Source organism: Electrona antarctica (assembly GCF_951216825.1).
Source record: "Electrona antarctica genome assembly, chromosome: 4".
Lineage (NCBI taxonomy): Eukaryota > Metazoa > Chordata > Actinopteri > Myctophiformes > Myctophidae > Electrona > Electrona antarctica.
The window spans coordinates 31,222,677-31,239,367 of NC_136809.1; the positions used below are offsets into that span (position 1 = coordinate 31,222,677).

Consider the following 16,691-nt stretch of genomic DNA (forward strand, 5'->3'; position numbering starts at 1 on the left):
AGGCAACTTAAGCTCACTAGACTGCATGCTCTTCCTGCCTTCCTTCTGCTTATGGTTCCTGGTTGCTGTTATGTGATGTTTGCTCCCACCACCACCCCAGCACCACCGGTGGGCTCTGTTATTTATGTTCCCCATGGGGGGTTTTATTGTATATCTATCTCCCTGCTCTTAATGTTTAATGATGGTGTTTGATTGTGCCGAACAGGGAGAAAAATGTAGCAGAGCCGAACGCCAAGATAAAATATTATATGCACACTTGTATTCTCATTCTATAATAAATATTGGTTAAATCTATTTGTGAGTTGTCTGACTAAACAAAGATTTTAAATTTTAATTCAGGCAGCTCTCAATTAGATTTTGTTGTGTGTCTCCTGGACCGTATACGTATAGTCATCACAAGATGTCTAGACTAGATCATCCGTATGACTGTTGTTCTGATGTAGAAAGTCAAAGGGTGGTGGCATGCTCGAGACTTAATCTGGTGCATGTTGAGAAATGCTAAACGTACTGGAAGAAAGGGGCTCCGAAATAGAGCCTAACCAATGCCAGATTTTCGGGTCTGATGCCGATCCTGATTTTGGAAACCATCCATTATCGATGTTTTGGGGAAGATAAGGCATTTTATTTAACTTCTTAACACACTCACTGCCAGGTATTAATTCATTAATACTTCCAAAACCGCCAGTGTTTTTCAGTGTTTTTCTCGGAACCCGAGATGTGAACCGGATGTAGGAAAACTATGTGTGTTCGGACAGACGCTTGTCTTTTCTTTCACCCGGAGAAAACATTTTGTGGCCGTGATTGTCAGTTCTTTGGTTGTGGGCTGTTGAATAAAGCGGGCAACATCAAAAATAAAAGGAAGACGCCGCACACGTCCGATAAAAGAGAAAAGTTTTAATATCGAACATTTTGGTCGTCCGAAATATGCCTTCTGTTCACATGACCATTAAACTTTAACATCTAACACGAGGACAAATGTGTTTTTCATTACTAATGCAACTGATTCAAGAGATGCACTCGTCATTTTCCAGAACCAATACAAGACACTATCAGAAAAAAAGAAAAGAAAAAGAACAAACTTTACAATTAAAAGGCTGAAGGAAAACATCACAAAACAAATAGCTGACTGGCTGAGTGAGCAGAGGATGATGGGAACCGCACCACGCAGCCAAAAGCATCACGTTGCTGTCGTTTGCAAACCTTGTATGTCCAAAACGGTAACTTTTTCTAATAAAAAAAACGAACAAAAAAGTGTGTTCCAATGGGTTCAATTTACTGTAGTTAATATTTAGGCTCTTGTTAATTACTTTCACTTATCGTTGCAGATTGGCTATTTTTGCTACTTTCGTAGTACTATAGTATGACAAAGTATTACTTTGTCATACTTTACTTTGCATTACTGTAAATAGAAAAACCCATTTAAATACCCGTAATGAGATACAAGGTTTCTGGTGGACAGCAACGATCAGACATTTCCACCTCAAACCCTTCTGTTACTCCCGTCTCTTTCCTTGCTTGTGCTTTGTTTCCACCCCCCCCCCCCCCCCCCCCCACACACACACACACACAAACTCCTACAGTTGAATTCTCTCCTTCTCTGGTCTATCCAGTAGGCTACATAATGGGGCCGTTGTGTGGTGGGTTTGGAAAGAGCTGATGGAAACCACTACTCCAGAGTCCTCTCTCATCACATACGCACGCACGCACGCAACGTACACACACACACACACACACACACACACACACACACACACACACACACACACACACACACACACACACACACACACACACACACACACACACACACACACACACACACACACACACACACACACACACACACACACTCTCTCTCTCTCTCTCTCTCTCTCTCTCTCTCTCTCTCTCTCTCTCTCTCTCTCTCTCTCTCTCTCTCTCTCTCTCTCTACATGTATACATGTGCAAAACACCCACACAGAGAGGGAGAAGGTATTGGATGGAGTAACAGAGAGGAGATGGAGGGAGGAAGGTATAGAGGGGGTCAACATCAGCGGAACAGTGGGAGCCTGGAGCAAGCAGTAAACTGTAATTGAACTTAATAGCCCTGTGATTGGTGTGTGTGTGTGTGTGTGTGTGTGTGTGTGTGTGTGTGTGTGTGTGTGTGTGTGTGTGTGTGTGTGTGTGTGTGTGTGTGTGTGTGTGTGTGTGTGTGTGTGTGTGTGTGTGTTCTGCAGTGTAATCAGTGGTGTACTCCTGGGATTTATGCTCACTTTAATCTAGACTAAACTAGAACGCTATTTCTCCTGTTTTCCCTTCACTTCCCTGCACCTCCTTTCCCCTCATATCATCTGCTCTCATCTGCTCTCACATCTTTCCTGTTCTCCTCTCCTCTGCCCCATGTGCTGGTTCTGATGTACTTACAGGATGGATAGTGGTCCACAACAGAACACCCCTCTGGGCAGAACATTGATCCTGTTCCCCTGCAGATATCTGAAATCAATTGACATCAGATTAATAGATATCTAGACAGGTTCAGACAGACAGACAGACAGACAGACAGACAGACAGACAGACAGACAGACAGACAGACAGACAGACAGACAGACAGACAGACAGACAGACAGACAGACAGACAGACAGACAGACAGACAGACAGACAGACAGACAGACAGACAGACAGACAGACAGACAGACAGACAGACAGACAGACAGACAGACAGACAGACAGACAGACAGACAGACAGACAGACAGACAGACAGACAGACAGACAGACAGACAGACAGACAGACAGACAGACAGACAGACAGACAGACAGACAGACAGACAGACAGACAGACAGACAGACAGACAGACAGACAGACAGACAGACAGACAGACAGACAGACAGACAGACAGACAGACAGACAGACAGACAGACAGACAGACAGACAGACAGACAGACAGACAGACAGACAGACAGACAGACAGACAGACAGACAGACAGACAGACAGACAGACAGACAGACAGACAGACAGACAGACAGACAGACAGACAGACAGACAGACAGACAGACAGACAGACAGACAGACAGACAGACAGACAGACAGACAGACAGACAGACAGACAGACAGACAGACAGACAGACAGACAGACAGACAGACAGACAGACAGACAGACAGACAGACAGACAGACAGACAGACAGACAGACAGACAGACAGACAGACAGACAGACAGACAGACAGACAGACAGACAGACAGACAGACAGACAGACAGACAGACAGACAGACAGACAGACAGACAGACAGACAGACAGACAGACAGACAGACAGACAGACAGACAGACAGACAGACAGACAGACAGACAGACAGACAGACAGACAGACAGACAGACAGACAGACAGACAGACAGACAGACAGACAGACAGACAGACAGACAGACAGACAGACAGACAGACAGACAGACAGACAGACAGACAGACAGACAGACAGACAGACAGACAGACAGACAGACAGACAGACAGACAGACAGACAGACAGACAGACAGACAGACAGACAGACAGACAGACAGACAGACAGACAGACAGACAGACAGACAGACAGACAGACAGACAGACAGACAGACAGACAGACAGACAGACAGACAGACAGACAGACAGACAGACAGACAGACAGACAGACAGACAGACAGACAGACAGACAGACAGACAGACAGACAGACACACACACACACACACACACACACACACACACACACACACACACACACACACACACACACACACACATGGTGAGCTACTTATCGGAGAGATCACAGAGAGTGTTTTTTAATGGTAGCCTATCCGAATGCAAGTATAACTAGAAAAAGTGCCCTTCTGGGCACAGGTCTCCACCAGGAGGATAGGACTGTGTGAGATGTTTGGCAAAATGTTTAGTAGTAATATAAACATGTTTGCCTTGTATGGCAATTGGATGATTTGAGGCATTTTGTTCCAATCAACCTGTTTTGCAAAAATCAACCTGTTGGTGGCGCTATAACAGGCCAATGTGAAAAGGGTGGGATATATTCCTCAGCCTAGTAAGAAAATGTGTGAAAGATTTCACGTAAATTGCATGCTGTGTTCATGATTTGAGGCTTTTGTTCAAAACGGGGCAATCTTGCAAACTGTGAAAGGCAATTATAGCCAATTAGGGTGGAATATGAAATATCGGACAGATCCGACTTGAGCACATGACCATAGAGATACTGTGTAACGATTTGTGAGATTTTTGGACAGAATCTGGAGGAGTAATATCCAAAAATGTGTTTTACAAAAGTCGGCCTCCTGGTGGCGCTATAAAAGGCAGATGCGGAAAATGCAGGTCAAAGGTTTGTCCTTGGCCTCTAGGGAGTGTGCATGCAACGTTTCACACACACGGACGGACACACACACACACACACGGACGGAGTGCAAAACATACTCTCTCACCATGCCTTCGGCCTGGTGGAGACAATAATTGTGGGGTTCCTCAAGGAGCTGTTTGGGTCCTTTACTTTTATTTTTATTTTTTTTACAAATGATCTCCCTTGTGTTGCTATGAACACCAATATGGTAATGTATGCTGATGACACAACTCTGTATAGTACTGCCCCGTCATTAAATGAGTTAGTGAGTAATTTAAATCTGGATCTTGAGAGGGTATCTAACTGGGTGGAAAATAACAAACTAGCACTGAATGTTGCCAAAACAAAAAGTATTGTTTTTGGCACCAGGCATATGCTTATCAATGTCAGGTATACCTATAGAACAGGTTAAGAAAACTAAACTACTTGGAGTTTTACTGGACAGTGAATTATCATGGTCGGACCATATTGATGGCATTGTAACTAAAATGGGTAGAGGTATAGCCATGGTCAGGAAGTGCTCCTCATACTTGACATCCTCAGTCATGGGTCAAGTGTTGCAGTCATTGGTGTTTTGTCACCTTTATTATTGTCCGGTTGTATGGTCAGCTGCGACTCAAGCAGACCTGAACAAACTACAACTTGTTCAGAACCGAGCTGCTAGACTGGCACTTCATTGTTCTACTCGTACAAATATTGAATATATGCATAAACGCCTGTCCTGGTTATCTGTTAAAAACAAACTCCATTGCAGTGTCCTCATGTTTGTCAGAAACATAATTTCTAATCAAACACCAGATTACTTCCTCAAACAGTTATTAAAATCAAGTGACAGACATAATCATAACACCAGAATTGCCAGCCTCGGTCATTTAACACTCCCTGCTCCAAAAACGAACCTCCTTAAACAAACAGTTATGTATCGATCAATATCATTTTGGAACATGTTACCACCTCATATTAATATAACACAAAGTCAATTATCTTTCAAATATGCTTTAAAGGAACACTTGTTACAGCTGGCCACATGACCTTAATGTTATTCTTATTATGTTGCATTTAATTTGATAGAATAAATTGTAATTATGTATTTTCATGTATTTAATCTTGTTGAATGTATTTGTAATTATGTATTTATGTACTTTTTGTATGTATTTTATATGGACCCCTGCAGGAAGATTAGCTGTCGCCCCGGGGCGTCAGCTAATGGGGATCCATTCAATAAACAACAATAAACAACACACACACACACACACACACACACACACACACACACACACACACACACACACACACACACACACACATAGTGTATACTCACAACTCGCGCAGGCCATTGAGGCGGTCAAGCAGGCTGGTATCCAGAGAAGAGATGTGGTTTCTTGACAGATCTCTGCAGAGGAAACCACACACACACACACACACACACACACACACACACACACACACACACACACACACACACACACACACACACACACACACACACACACACACACACACACACACACACACACACACACATTTAGAAGCATAATTGAACATACTAAACACTCCCAGATTACACTTACTTTTATTTTGTTTTATTTGTAGTCTTTACAGTATAAATCAAATAATTGCACAATTGCACACGTGGAATAAATGAGAACCTTTATTTCAATACAATGTACAATGTAGTGCTTTGTTTTGGCAGCTAATGTAATAATATGAAGTAGGCCTAAGCCTACTGTAGCTACTGTACCTACTTTGTTTGTATGATAATTGTATGAATTATTACAGTGGATTTCTCTTGTGAAACTCGAGTAAATTTCTAGAAAAGCTGTAGGGTACCGAATACTTTTAGGTTGGCCTTTTTTTAAGGGTCTATGTCTGGCTTTCAGATGTCATGTGGCAGCTAAGTCTATGGACTTTCAATGTTTGTCTTATTCAAGGGAAACCCCCAAAAAGCAGGCCCCCCAAAAATCAGCATGCCCCCTGTCACTGTGTGACATCATGTGAGAGCCAACTGGGCGCCCCTCACTTCACACAAGTGTGAAGTGTCTTCCCCACTTCTGCTCTCACACTAGCCGTGTCTGTGGCTTCCCCCTCCTCTCTCACACTAGCCGTGTCTGTAGCTTCCCCCTCCGCTCTCACACTAGCCGTGTCTGTAGCTTCCCCCTCCGCTCTCACACTAGCCGTGTCTGTAGCTTCCCCCTCCTCTCTCACACTAGCCGTGTCTGTAGCTTCCCCCTCCGCTCTCACACTAGCCGTGTCTGTAGCTTCCCCCTCCTCTCTCACACTAGCCGTGTCTGTAGCTTCCCCCTCCGCTCTCACACTAGCCGTGTCTGTAGCTTCCCCCTCCTCTCTCACACTAGCCGTGTCTGTAGCTTCCCCCTCCTCTCTCACACTAGCCGTGTCTGTAGCTTCCCCCTCCTCTCTCACACTAGCCGTGTCTGTAGCTTCCCCCTCCGCTCTCACACTAGCCGTGTCTGTGGCTTCCCCCTCCTCTCTCACACTAGCCGTGTCTGTAGCTTCCCCCTCCTCTCTCACACTAGCCGTGTCTGTAGCTACCCCCTCCGCTCTCACACTAGCCGTGTCTGTAGCTTCCCCCTCCTCTCTCACACTAGCCGTGTCTGTAGCTTCCCCCTCCTCTCTCACACTAGCCGTGTCTGTAGCTTCCCCCTCCTCTCTCACACTAGCCGTGTCTGTAGCTTCCCCCTCCTCTCTCACACTAGCCGTGTCTGTAGCTTCCCCCTCCTCTCTCACACTAGCCGTGTCTGTAGCTTCCCCCTCCTCTCTCACACTAGCCGTGTCTGTAGCTTCCCCCTCCTCTCTCACACTAGCCGTGTCTGTAGCTTCCCCCTCCTCTCTCACACTAGCCGTGTCTGTAGCTTCCCCCTCCTCTCTCACACTAGCCGTGTCTGTAGCTTCCCCCTCCGCTCTCACACTAGCCGTGTCTGTAGCTTCCCCCTCCGCTCTCACACTAGCCGTGTCTGTAGCTTCCCCCTCCGCTCTCACACTAGCCGTGTCTGTAGCTTCCCCCTCCTCTCTCACACTAGCCGTGTCTGTACTGTAGCTTCCCCCTCCTCTCTCACACTAGCCGTGTCTGTAGCTTCCCCCTCCGCTCTCACACTAGCCGTGTCTGTACTGTAGCTTCCCCCTCCTCTCTCACACTAGCCGTGTCTGTACTGTAGCTTCCCCCTCCTCTCTCACACTAGCCGTGTCTGTAGCTTCCCCCTCCGCTCTCACACTAGCCGTGTCTGTACTGTAGCTTCCCCCTCCTCTCTCACACTAGCCGTGTCTGTACTGTAGCTTCCCCCTCCTCTCTCACACTAGCCGTGTCTGTAGCTTCCCCCTCCGCTCTCACACTAGCCGTGTCTGTGGCTTCCCCCTCCTCTCTCACACTAGCCGTGTCTGTTGTTGTTAAGAGGGGACGATCGGCGCAATCAATTCTTATCTTTTTCTGTATTGTATCAAAAAAGGAAAGTATATAATAATCATGCAGGGTTTCTACACATTTTCCATTTTAATATTCCATACTTTTCCAGACTCAGATTTCTGGAATTCTCTGTAGAGTTTTTACAATTTATTTGACATTCGAGTACAAATACCTAGATGCTTATGTAACTAAATGCTTTAAAATCCAACCGCTAATTTATCTTCCGTTCTGTCTGTATAGGTTATTCTAATATGTTGGAAAATAATTTCAAGAAGATTGTATCTATGTACTGTAGCTCATAATGCAAGCTCACAACACGTCACAATGGGACATATATTGTAGATTGACTATATCATTTGTTTTGTAAAAAAAAAATCAGTAAACTAACTGAAACGGTCCTATACTCATAATTTCCCCTTAATGGATTGAAAAAACAATACGTCGTTCTCCATCTCCATTAATGTATTTTCTAAATAAGAACCAGAAAAGAGTCAATAAAAAATATGGCATGTTTGCGCTGTCTGTGAAGCCTCCTGTATTAACTGTGTCCATGGACATGATGATGAATGCAGCCAAGCCATTATGGTTTCCTTATGAAGAACATTTACGTACACTTTTCTAATAACTACACTGCATAACTAATAAATGTTCAGACAAATATTTGTCATAATGTTATTTGTGATGCTATGTATATGCAATTCATAATATGTCATATATTCTTTCTGTTTTTGTGGGGGATGTGTGGATTTGGTTAAAGTTACAAGTTACAAGTCAATAGTCTGGAAACACAACACTTCTTCTACGCTCTTTTTTCCCATACTTATCCAGACCTGGAAATTGCTAATATCTTCTTAAGACTTGAACATTCATGGCATGGTCATTTTTTCGACTGATAAATACATAATCATTCATGGATGGTACTGTTGCTTCAGGTGCACATGGCTAGTAAACTGCACAAAGAAATAAATACCAAGATCATAGAATTATCTCTTAATCACGATTTTAGTAATACTAATGTAGAACATGCATCGCACAATGCAAGTGGTGTGTTTTTAATAATGTAATTTGTTATTACTACATTTGAGATGGGTATACAACTGAGGCAGCTTAGTTCTTCTTAGATTGATTGATTGATTGATTGAAGAATTTATTAACAGTTTGCAGAATTACAGTACATTTCAAGCACAAACTCAATACAAAGGCTGTTAACTGTGAGTGGACGACCCAATTAAGCATTACACTTGTTTCCAACAGGGTCCACCATGTTCAAATCATCAAAACATTTAGAGACGTACAAATAGACACTTCTATAGACAGAACAGGAATTCATCAAAAAAGAATTCATCAAAAAGGAGGTAAAAAGGGAAAAAGAAATATATACAGTGAGGGGAAAAAAGGGGGGGGCGGGGGGGGGGGATTCAGATTTTACGGGGGCCAGTTTCGAATTGCAGCCATCCGTAGGTGCCCTTTGAGAGCGGTTTTGAAGGAGTCAAGGGATTCGCATGTCTTAATGACAGTTGGTAGGGCGTTCCACATTTTGGTGGCATAGGAGCGAAAAGAATTTAGTCCCTTGTTTGTGCCGAATCTGGGTTGTACATGGTTCGTTGCACTCCCTCTGGTGTTGTGGGTGTGGACTTCGTTAACATTAACTCTTTGAGAGTTTCATGGATTTCTATATAGTTTTTAGACTTCTCTATGGCAGAATGGCGTTTTTGAATGATTTATTGAAAATTCTCTGTTGTGAATGTGTGACAACGAAAGACCTTCAGAGAAAGCTTGGCTTGTCTGCTTCCAGGAAAAAAATGAACTGAGTTGATAAAATGTTTAGTTGTGGTGTTGGAAGCCATTTAAAAGAGCCTGCATTTACACTGGGTAGTGTTTCTAGGACAACAAAAAAAGTTATGACCGGTTGAAGTTTTATTTTCTAAATAACTTTTTTTCTGCTGGGCGTACATAGCCATGCAATATCTCATTTTAAAGGGTGAGTTGTCTAGTTCAATTAAAATAAAATAAAAAGTTTATCACATGTACCACTGTAGATATTTTGCCATCTATAAATAGCATGGTCAGTCATGATCAATCTGACCTATCCAGCTAAAAGTCCCCCTAGCTCTGAAATGGAACATCATATAAACTCAATTCTTTTTTGGGGTAAAATTAGACATTCTAACGCACATTTTGATATATACCATGTTTACATAGTCTTACCAGTACCGTGTCTATTCATGCATGTATCTCAAAAACCTGTTGTGAAGAAACAGTTTTGATAAAAAACTCATCCAAGGACATTGTTTTGATATGACTTTGTGCCCATGATATGTATCAAAATATAGACTTGAATGTATACTGTATTATAACAAAAAAATTGGGTTCTTACCATCTACCGTTACAGAGTAAATCACAGTTGAAACTCGCTTAGTCAAACCATAAACCTCAGACTAGTGAACAAAATAGCCATGACAGGTCTAACTCATTGTAAAAGCTTGTCTTTTATTTTTTATGACTACTAACATAATACAATTATAATAAATATTACAGAAAATAAATAGGCCTACATACAAAACAGTTGTCCCCAAACTCCCCAGTGTCCCCAAACCACTGCATTCCAGTTGTTCTTGACGGTGTGTGTGTGTGTAGGCTAAATTTAAAAAAAAACAACAACTGAAATGAATGAATGCATCCGGTTCAGTGTCGGAGAACTCCATCGCAGTCTTGACTCTTCGTCTTCATCATCATCATCATCATCATCATCCTCCTCCTCCGATGCCAGTTCTAAATATATAAAAATAAACATTTAGCTGTAGTCAGCCCGGCCAATAGCCAGTTGGGGGGGGGGGGGGGGGGACGTAGGCTATCTGACATCATCGTCATCATCATCATCACACGGAGACACACTAAACAATGTACAATCATGATTGTATACAATATACAATGAATGCAATTATCATGCAAGCTCAGACGTCAATGAAACGTCATACAGATCTTATATAATACGCTACTGTTAGCTTCACTCCCCGTCCCCCCTCCGATCCTTGTAGCAACGTCATCATAACCACGCGTTGCTTCAGTAAACGATGCATGTTTGTTCTCCGTCTTTGTAGACAGTAAATAAAAGGAGCGAACATTACTCTAAAGATCAGATCGCCTATAAGGCACGCTACAATATAAAATACTTGTACTGCCATGCGTGCATGCCTGCTACGATACATTTGTACTGCACCAACCAACCGATCGACACCAACCCCCCCCTCCAGCCCTTAGCCAGCACCAATGCACCGACCAACACCATTAGCCAGCACCTTCGGTGCTGGCTAATGGCTGGGGGCCATCGTGGTGAGTCATTCTGGCGTCATGATCTGACTAGTAGTAGTAATTATCCAAGCATCTATTTGTAGCGATCATCTTATGATTTCTGATCACTATAGAAGGGCATTTTCTACAATAAGATTACCTCAAAACATTCCGGGTTGATCGTCTTCTTCAATGGTTTCCCGGTATAGCTCATCGGACGACGATGGGGAGACAATGAAAAAAGGAGGGAGGGAGCAGCGAGTCTCGCTGTAAGCACTGGACCAGGGCTACTCCGCCTGGAGAAGGCGACTGGGACGCGTATGGATCAATACTACTACCACAAAACTCGCTCAAATAAATAGTACTGCTTTCAACTTTTTCTGCTAGAAAATCGCTCGGGCGAGACGGCAAACAGGCAAAACAATGAAAACTATGAAGACTCCCTCTGCCCCCACTGTTTACAGGGGGTGGGACCAGCTTCCAATGGCAACACGTACACGTGTGTCACGTGACACGGGTTTTCTGGGTAATGTAGTTGGAATATAAGCTCAGGAATTTAAACAGCGCTTCGGAGCATATTAATATGTTTAGATTCATCAAAAACTGTGAAGACGCCAATTGGCGTCATTGATCATTTACGGAATTCTGATGAAGACGCCAATTGGCGTCTTTCATCTTCTAAGGGTTAAGGAAGTATCTAGACAGGTACATGGGTATCTTGGTGGTGTATCGAATCTTGTGGACCAGACCCATTGCAAGTTGCTGTACTCTGTCGTCGACCCTAAGCCATTCCAGCCTGTCGAAGTGGGCAGGGGTGAGGTGGGTTCGGGGGGCTAGATCAAGTAGGAGCCTGACCAGTTTGTTTTGGGAAGTCTGGAGCCTGGTTTTAAGGGCCTTTGAGGTGCTGTGGTACCAGGAGGTGCATGCATAGTCAAAGAAACCCTGTACAAGGGCTCCTGTTAAGGTCTTCAAGGTGTTTTTGTTGACCAGTGAGGAGATCCTGTAGAGGAATCTTGTTCTATGGTTGACTTTTTTGATTACGTTGGTGGCCATTTTATCACCGGAAAGATTAGCCTCCAGGATGGAACCTAGGTAGGTAATTTCATCTTTGCGTGTGATAACATTGTCACCCACTCTAACCAAGAAGCCATTTGCCTTGCTGAGATTACTACTAGAGCCAAAGAGAATGGATTCAGTTTTTCCCAGGTGTAAAGATAGTTTGTTATCAGCGAGCCAGGTGCAGATTCTACCGAGTTCAGAGCTGAGGGCATTTTCAACCTGCAGTTTGTCCCTGTCCGAGACCAGCAGTGCTGAGTCATCTGCGAACAGGAACAAGTTGCAGTCACAGGCTGAAGTCATGTCGTTTACATATATTAGGAACAGTAGAGGCCCTAGTATGCTTCCTTGTGGAACGCCAGCTGTATTAGGACAACGAAAGTAGCAGATCTACACTACAAGCTCCCAACGCATCGCATTGTGACACGACGTGAGCTTGTAAATAGAGAGAGAGAGAGAGAGAGAGAGAGAGAGAGAAAAAGGGAGAGAGTAGGGAAGGGAGAGAGACAGGGACATGCATGATTGCTATATTACAGTTAGCTTACAGTTTGCCTTGGTGAATGTAAACGTATGTCTAGCTTCTTGAATTGGACTGAACTGAACAGAATACAAATGAAAAGACTGAGAGAGAGAGAGAGAGAGAGAGAGAGAGAGAGAGAGAGAGAGAGAGAGAGAGAGAGAGAGCAAGAGAGAAGAAAGACAGAGCGTTGTTTACATTATTTCAAATAATCAGTTAGCATCGGTTCCCAAACCTTTTTGGCCATGCACCCCCTGTTACCTCCCGACCTAGCTGATGCACCCCCCCCACATAAATTGCATAAGCTATATAGAGACATACCGGTATATTTCCTTTTTATCCACATATATGCACATATATGAACCTGAATATGGCATAATATATGCAGCATTGGCTATATTCGGCATTACTTGCCATATATTGGCATAATATGTTAATATATTTAAAATAAAACCATAGCACCACCATTAGACTTTTCATGCCGCGCATCCCCTAGAACAGGGGTTCTCAACGTTTTTGGCCGGGGACCCCCGGAAATGCTTTGGCAATGTCTCGGGACCCCCGCCCCGCCCCCTCCCGACCCCCAATATAAATTGACTGCTACAATAACCTTAAACCATTTTGGGCGGGAACCCCTTTTGGTGTTTTAAGCATTATGTTATAATTTAGCTATTGAAAAATAGCAGATCTACAAGCTCGTAGCGCGCCACCGAGTGGCGCGCTACGAGCTTGTAGGTCTGCTATTTTTGAAAAATCGTGATATATATTTTTTTTTTTATTATTTTTTATTTTTTGAAAATAATTTGGGGACCCCCTAAAATAATTTGGCGACCCCCCGAGGGGTCGCGACCCACGGGTTGAGAACCCCTGCCCTAGAAGGCTCGCGCACCACAAGGGGTGCACGCACCACAGTTTGGGAACCACTGCGTTAGAGGGCGAGAAGTGACCTCGCCCTAAAGGGCCAGGTGGCGTGCATGCATGTGCCTCGTTGACGGCAGACTGCTGGGCGAGCACTGGCGCTTTGGCATGGGGGGGTCAGATCAACATGGAATGAATTCTGTACTGGCCATATAAGGAGCATGTCTTGAGTGTACAGGGTTTGATGAGGTCAGAACAACATATGGAATGTCAGAACAGGTCAGCTCCATACAGTATATGGAGATCTAAGGGTGGTAGCGGGGACCCGCGGGGGCCCTACCTGGGCCCGGCAGGTCCTTAATTTTCGGGGCCTATTGAGAACTCCATTTTTCACGGCTGCCGGACGCGGCTGCACTAATAATATAAGTCAAAAGGGAGACATCGAAGAGGAAGGATGGAACTTTGCCTCTTAGGAAACTTCACTGCAATCAGTGCAAATCTTTTTCTTTTTTTTTAAGATATTTTTTTGCGGCTTACGCCTTTTATTGGTTTTTGAAGGGACAGACAGTAGGCTGACAGGAAACGGGAGAGAGATGGGGGAAGACATGCAGTAAAGGCCGTGTCGGGCTCGGGAGTCGAACCCGTGGCACACTGCGACTGGATTACCAGTCGGGTGCCCAGACGGTTACGCCACCGCCTGGGCCATCAGTGCAAATCTAAGAAGACACAAAATTAGAATAGAAGTTGCACTCGGGATTGCTAGGAAATGTATTGCAATAACATGGAAGTCTGACTCCCCCCCACCTATTGCAAGATGGTTCTCAGAAATGAACAGTTGTGTTCCTCTTGAGAAGATTACTTTTCTTTTGAGAAATTCGAAAGGGTTTGAAACATTTTTGAAGATTTGGCAACCTTATTTGAATTATATGGAAAATGTGTTCTTACCTGTATCAGAAATGTTATAGGTTAGTTATTTTCAGCTATCTCGGTCTAGATCTATTGCTTCCAGAAACAACTTAATTTCTGTATAGTAGATTTGTCTCTTGTTTAGTTTTATTTTTAGTTTAGTTTTTTCCATGTTTTTTGTATTTTATTTTCATTATTGTTATTGTTATTATCTCTCTCTATAGGTCGTCCTCAGACGAGCCTTCCATCGTCACTTCCAGTCATCTCGGTTCTCCATACATCCGGCCAGCTCGTTGGTGCTTTGCGCTCCTGCATCTTTCTTGAGTACATCCACATATGTTAGTATGGGACGTCCTTGTGACCGGTGCCCATGTGTACCGTAGCGTAGAAGAAGCTGAGTTTGATTTGTCGGGGGAGGTTGGAGTTCCATACACTGGCCATGCCATTCAGGGCCCTCCATGCAAGTGCCTTCCTCACTTTTAGATCTTGCTCTGTTGAGTTGACCCATGAGCCCAAGTACTTGAAGTCATTGACTTCCTTCAGAGTAGTGCCTCCTGTTGTTGTGAGAGGTGGATGTTCCGTTTGGATGTTATAGGTGATCACCTCAGTTTTCTTGGCATTCATCCAAAGGCCAACCTTGGCACACTCAGACTCCACTCTGCTCAAGAGCTCCTGTGCTTGCTCCACATGTGGTTGGAGAGCAGGCTGATGTCATCCGCATATAGGTCTGTCAGGACTACTGCAGGGTGTCTTCTTGACCTCCTATTATGCTTTAACTGTGCTGTCTTCTATGTATGTGGGTTTGTATGTGGGAAGGGGGAGGGTTGTGGACGGGTGGTGTATGTGTATTTTGTGAAAAATTGAAAATAAAAACAAAATATAACAAAAGAATCACACCCGTGTGAACTGAGTGGTGTAAGGTCTTATATAGACAGATCAGCTGTGGTCTGACGTAATGTCTGACGTAATGAAATCACACCCGTGTGAACTGGGTGACCATAGCAACCATGCTCATTTTTTTTGGTACGGACAGACACGTAAACTAAAAATCACACCCGTGTGAACTGAGTGGTGTAAGGTCTTATATAGCCTGTCTGACGTAATGAAATCATGTCTGACGTAATGAAATCACACCCGGGTGAACAGGGTGAACATAGCAACCATGCTCCTTTTTTCTGCACAGACTAACAAAGCCAGTTGTAGGAGTGGTTTACACCACTCAAAAAGCCAGTTGTAGGAGTGGTTTACACCACTCAAAAAAAGAAGAGGAAGGATGGGTGGGGAGGATCAACATAATATGGAATGTCAGAACAGGTGATGACATATATCCATATGGAGATCTAAGGGTTTGAGGTTTGAGGTCAGATGTAGACTTGCTGGCCAATATTGATGACATCAGGGATCTCCATATATGGGCTTAACTGCAACAGCAGGTCACATTTCCTATGACATCAGGGTCTCCACATCTCCATCCCTGATGTCATATGATGTCACTGGGCACCATGGGGCTTGCCTGGGGTGACCAACCAACCACCACACGGGAAATGCACGATTCCATAGTAAATGCGACCTGTGGTCGAAACAATAGGACCTTACCCCATGTTTTTTTGTTTGTTTTTTAACAGCAATTCGTCCACTAAAGTGACTCCCTCTAGCCTGACACTCAGGGCTATATCTTTCGCCACCCCAACCCTTATCCCTAAACTAATTTGTCATTTTTTACTATTTAAAAAACCTTTTAAAATAGTTCAAATAGCCGATCTACACACTCACAATGTCTCGATGGAGATCGGCTAGTTTAACTATTTTAAAAGGTTTCTGGAATGGGCGTTGTCAAAGCGTTGTCAAAGCGTCTTCGGCGATTGGTTCATACCAACCAATCAGAATAGTAGGAAAGCAGATGATGTTGTTGTCAATCATGTGGCTATGGCTAACCCGGTTGCTAACCAAAAAAACACAGTCTACGAGTGCTACTAGCATGTAAACAAAAGCGGTAAAATATGTTGGATGATGATGTTTATAAAACGTTTCTGTAAAGAAACTATTTGTCATAGGTCGATTTAATAGCCAGATTGATGCGGTCGCGTGTCACCGCAGTGGGGGCAGCCATGTTTGTTGTTTGACACTGTCGAGTGACGGGGCTGATGGCCAATCAGCTGCTGCGATCATATTTTTTATCGAGACGGACGCCGCCGTAGGCAGAGTCACCAGACCTGAATCCCCAGGACATATTTTTTTAATGGCAGTGATTCAGGGCTGGAGCCAGGCTAGACTTCAGGGCTGGAGCCAGGCTAGACT

The 16,691-nt window shown here is 44.0% G+C and overlaps 1 protein-coding gene across 1 annotated transcript in view; it reads right to left on the reverse strand.

Annotated features, from left to right (window-relative positions):
- Window positions 1-16,691, reverse strand: part of pkd1a (polycystic kidney disease 1a) — a 127,828-nt gene that overhangs the window by 94,355 nt on the left and 16,782 nt on the right. Inside the window, exons 2-3 of the mRNA XM_079499381.1 lie at window positions 5,669-5,740; window positions 2,404-2,472 (exon numbers count right to left, since the gene is read on the reverse strand). Of these exons, the coding sequence (XP_079355507.1) occupies window positions 2,404-2,472; window positions 5,669-5,740 (141 nt within the window). The remainder of the gene's footprint in view (window positions 1-2,403; window positions 2,473-5,668; window positions 5,741-16,691) is intronic.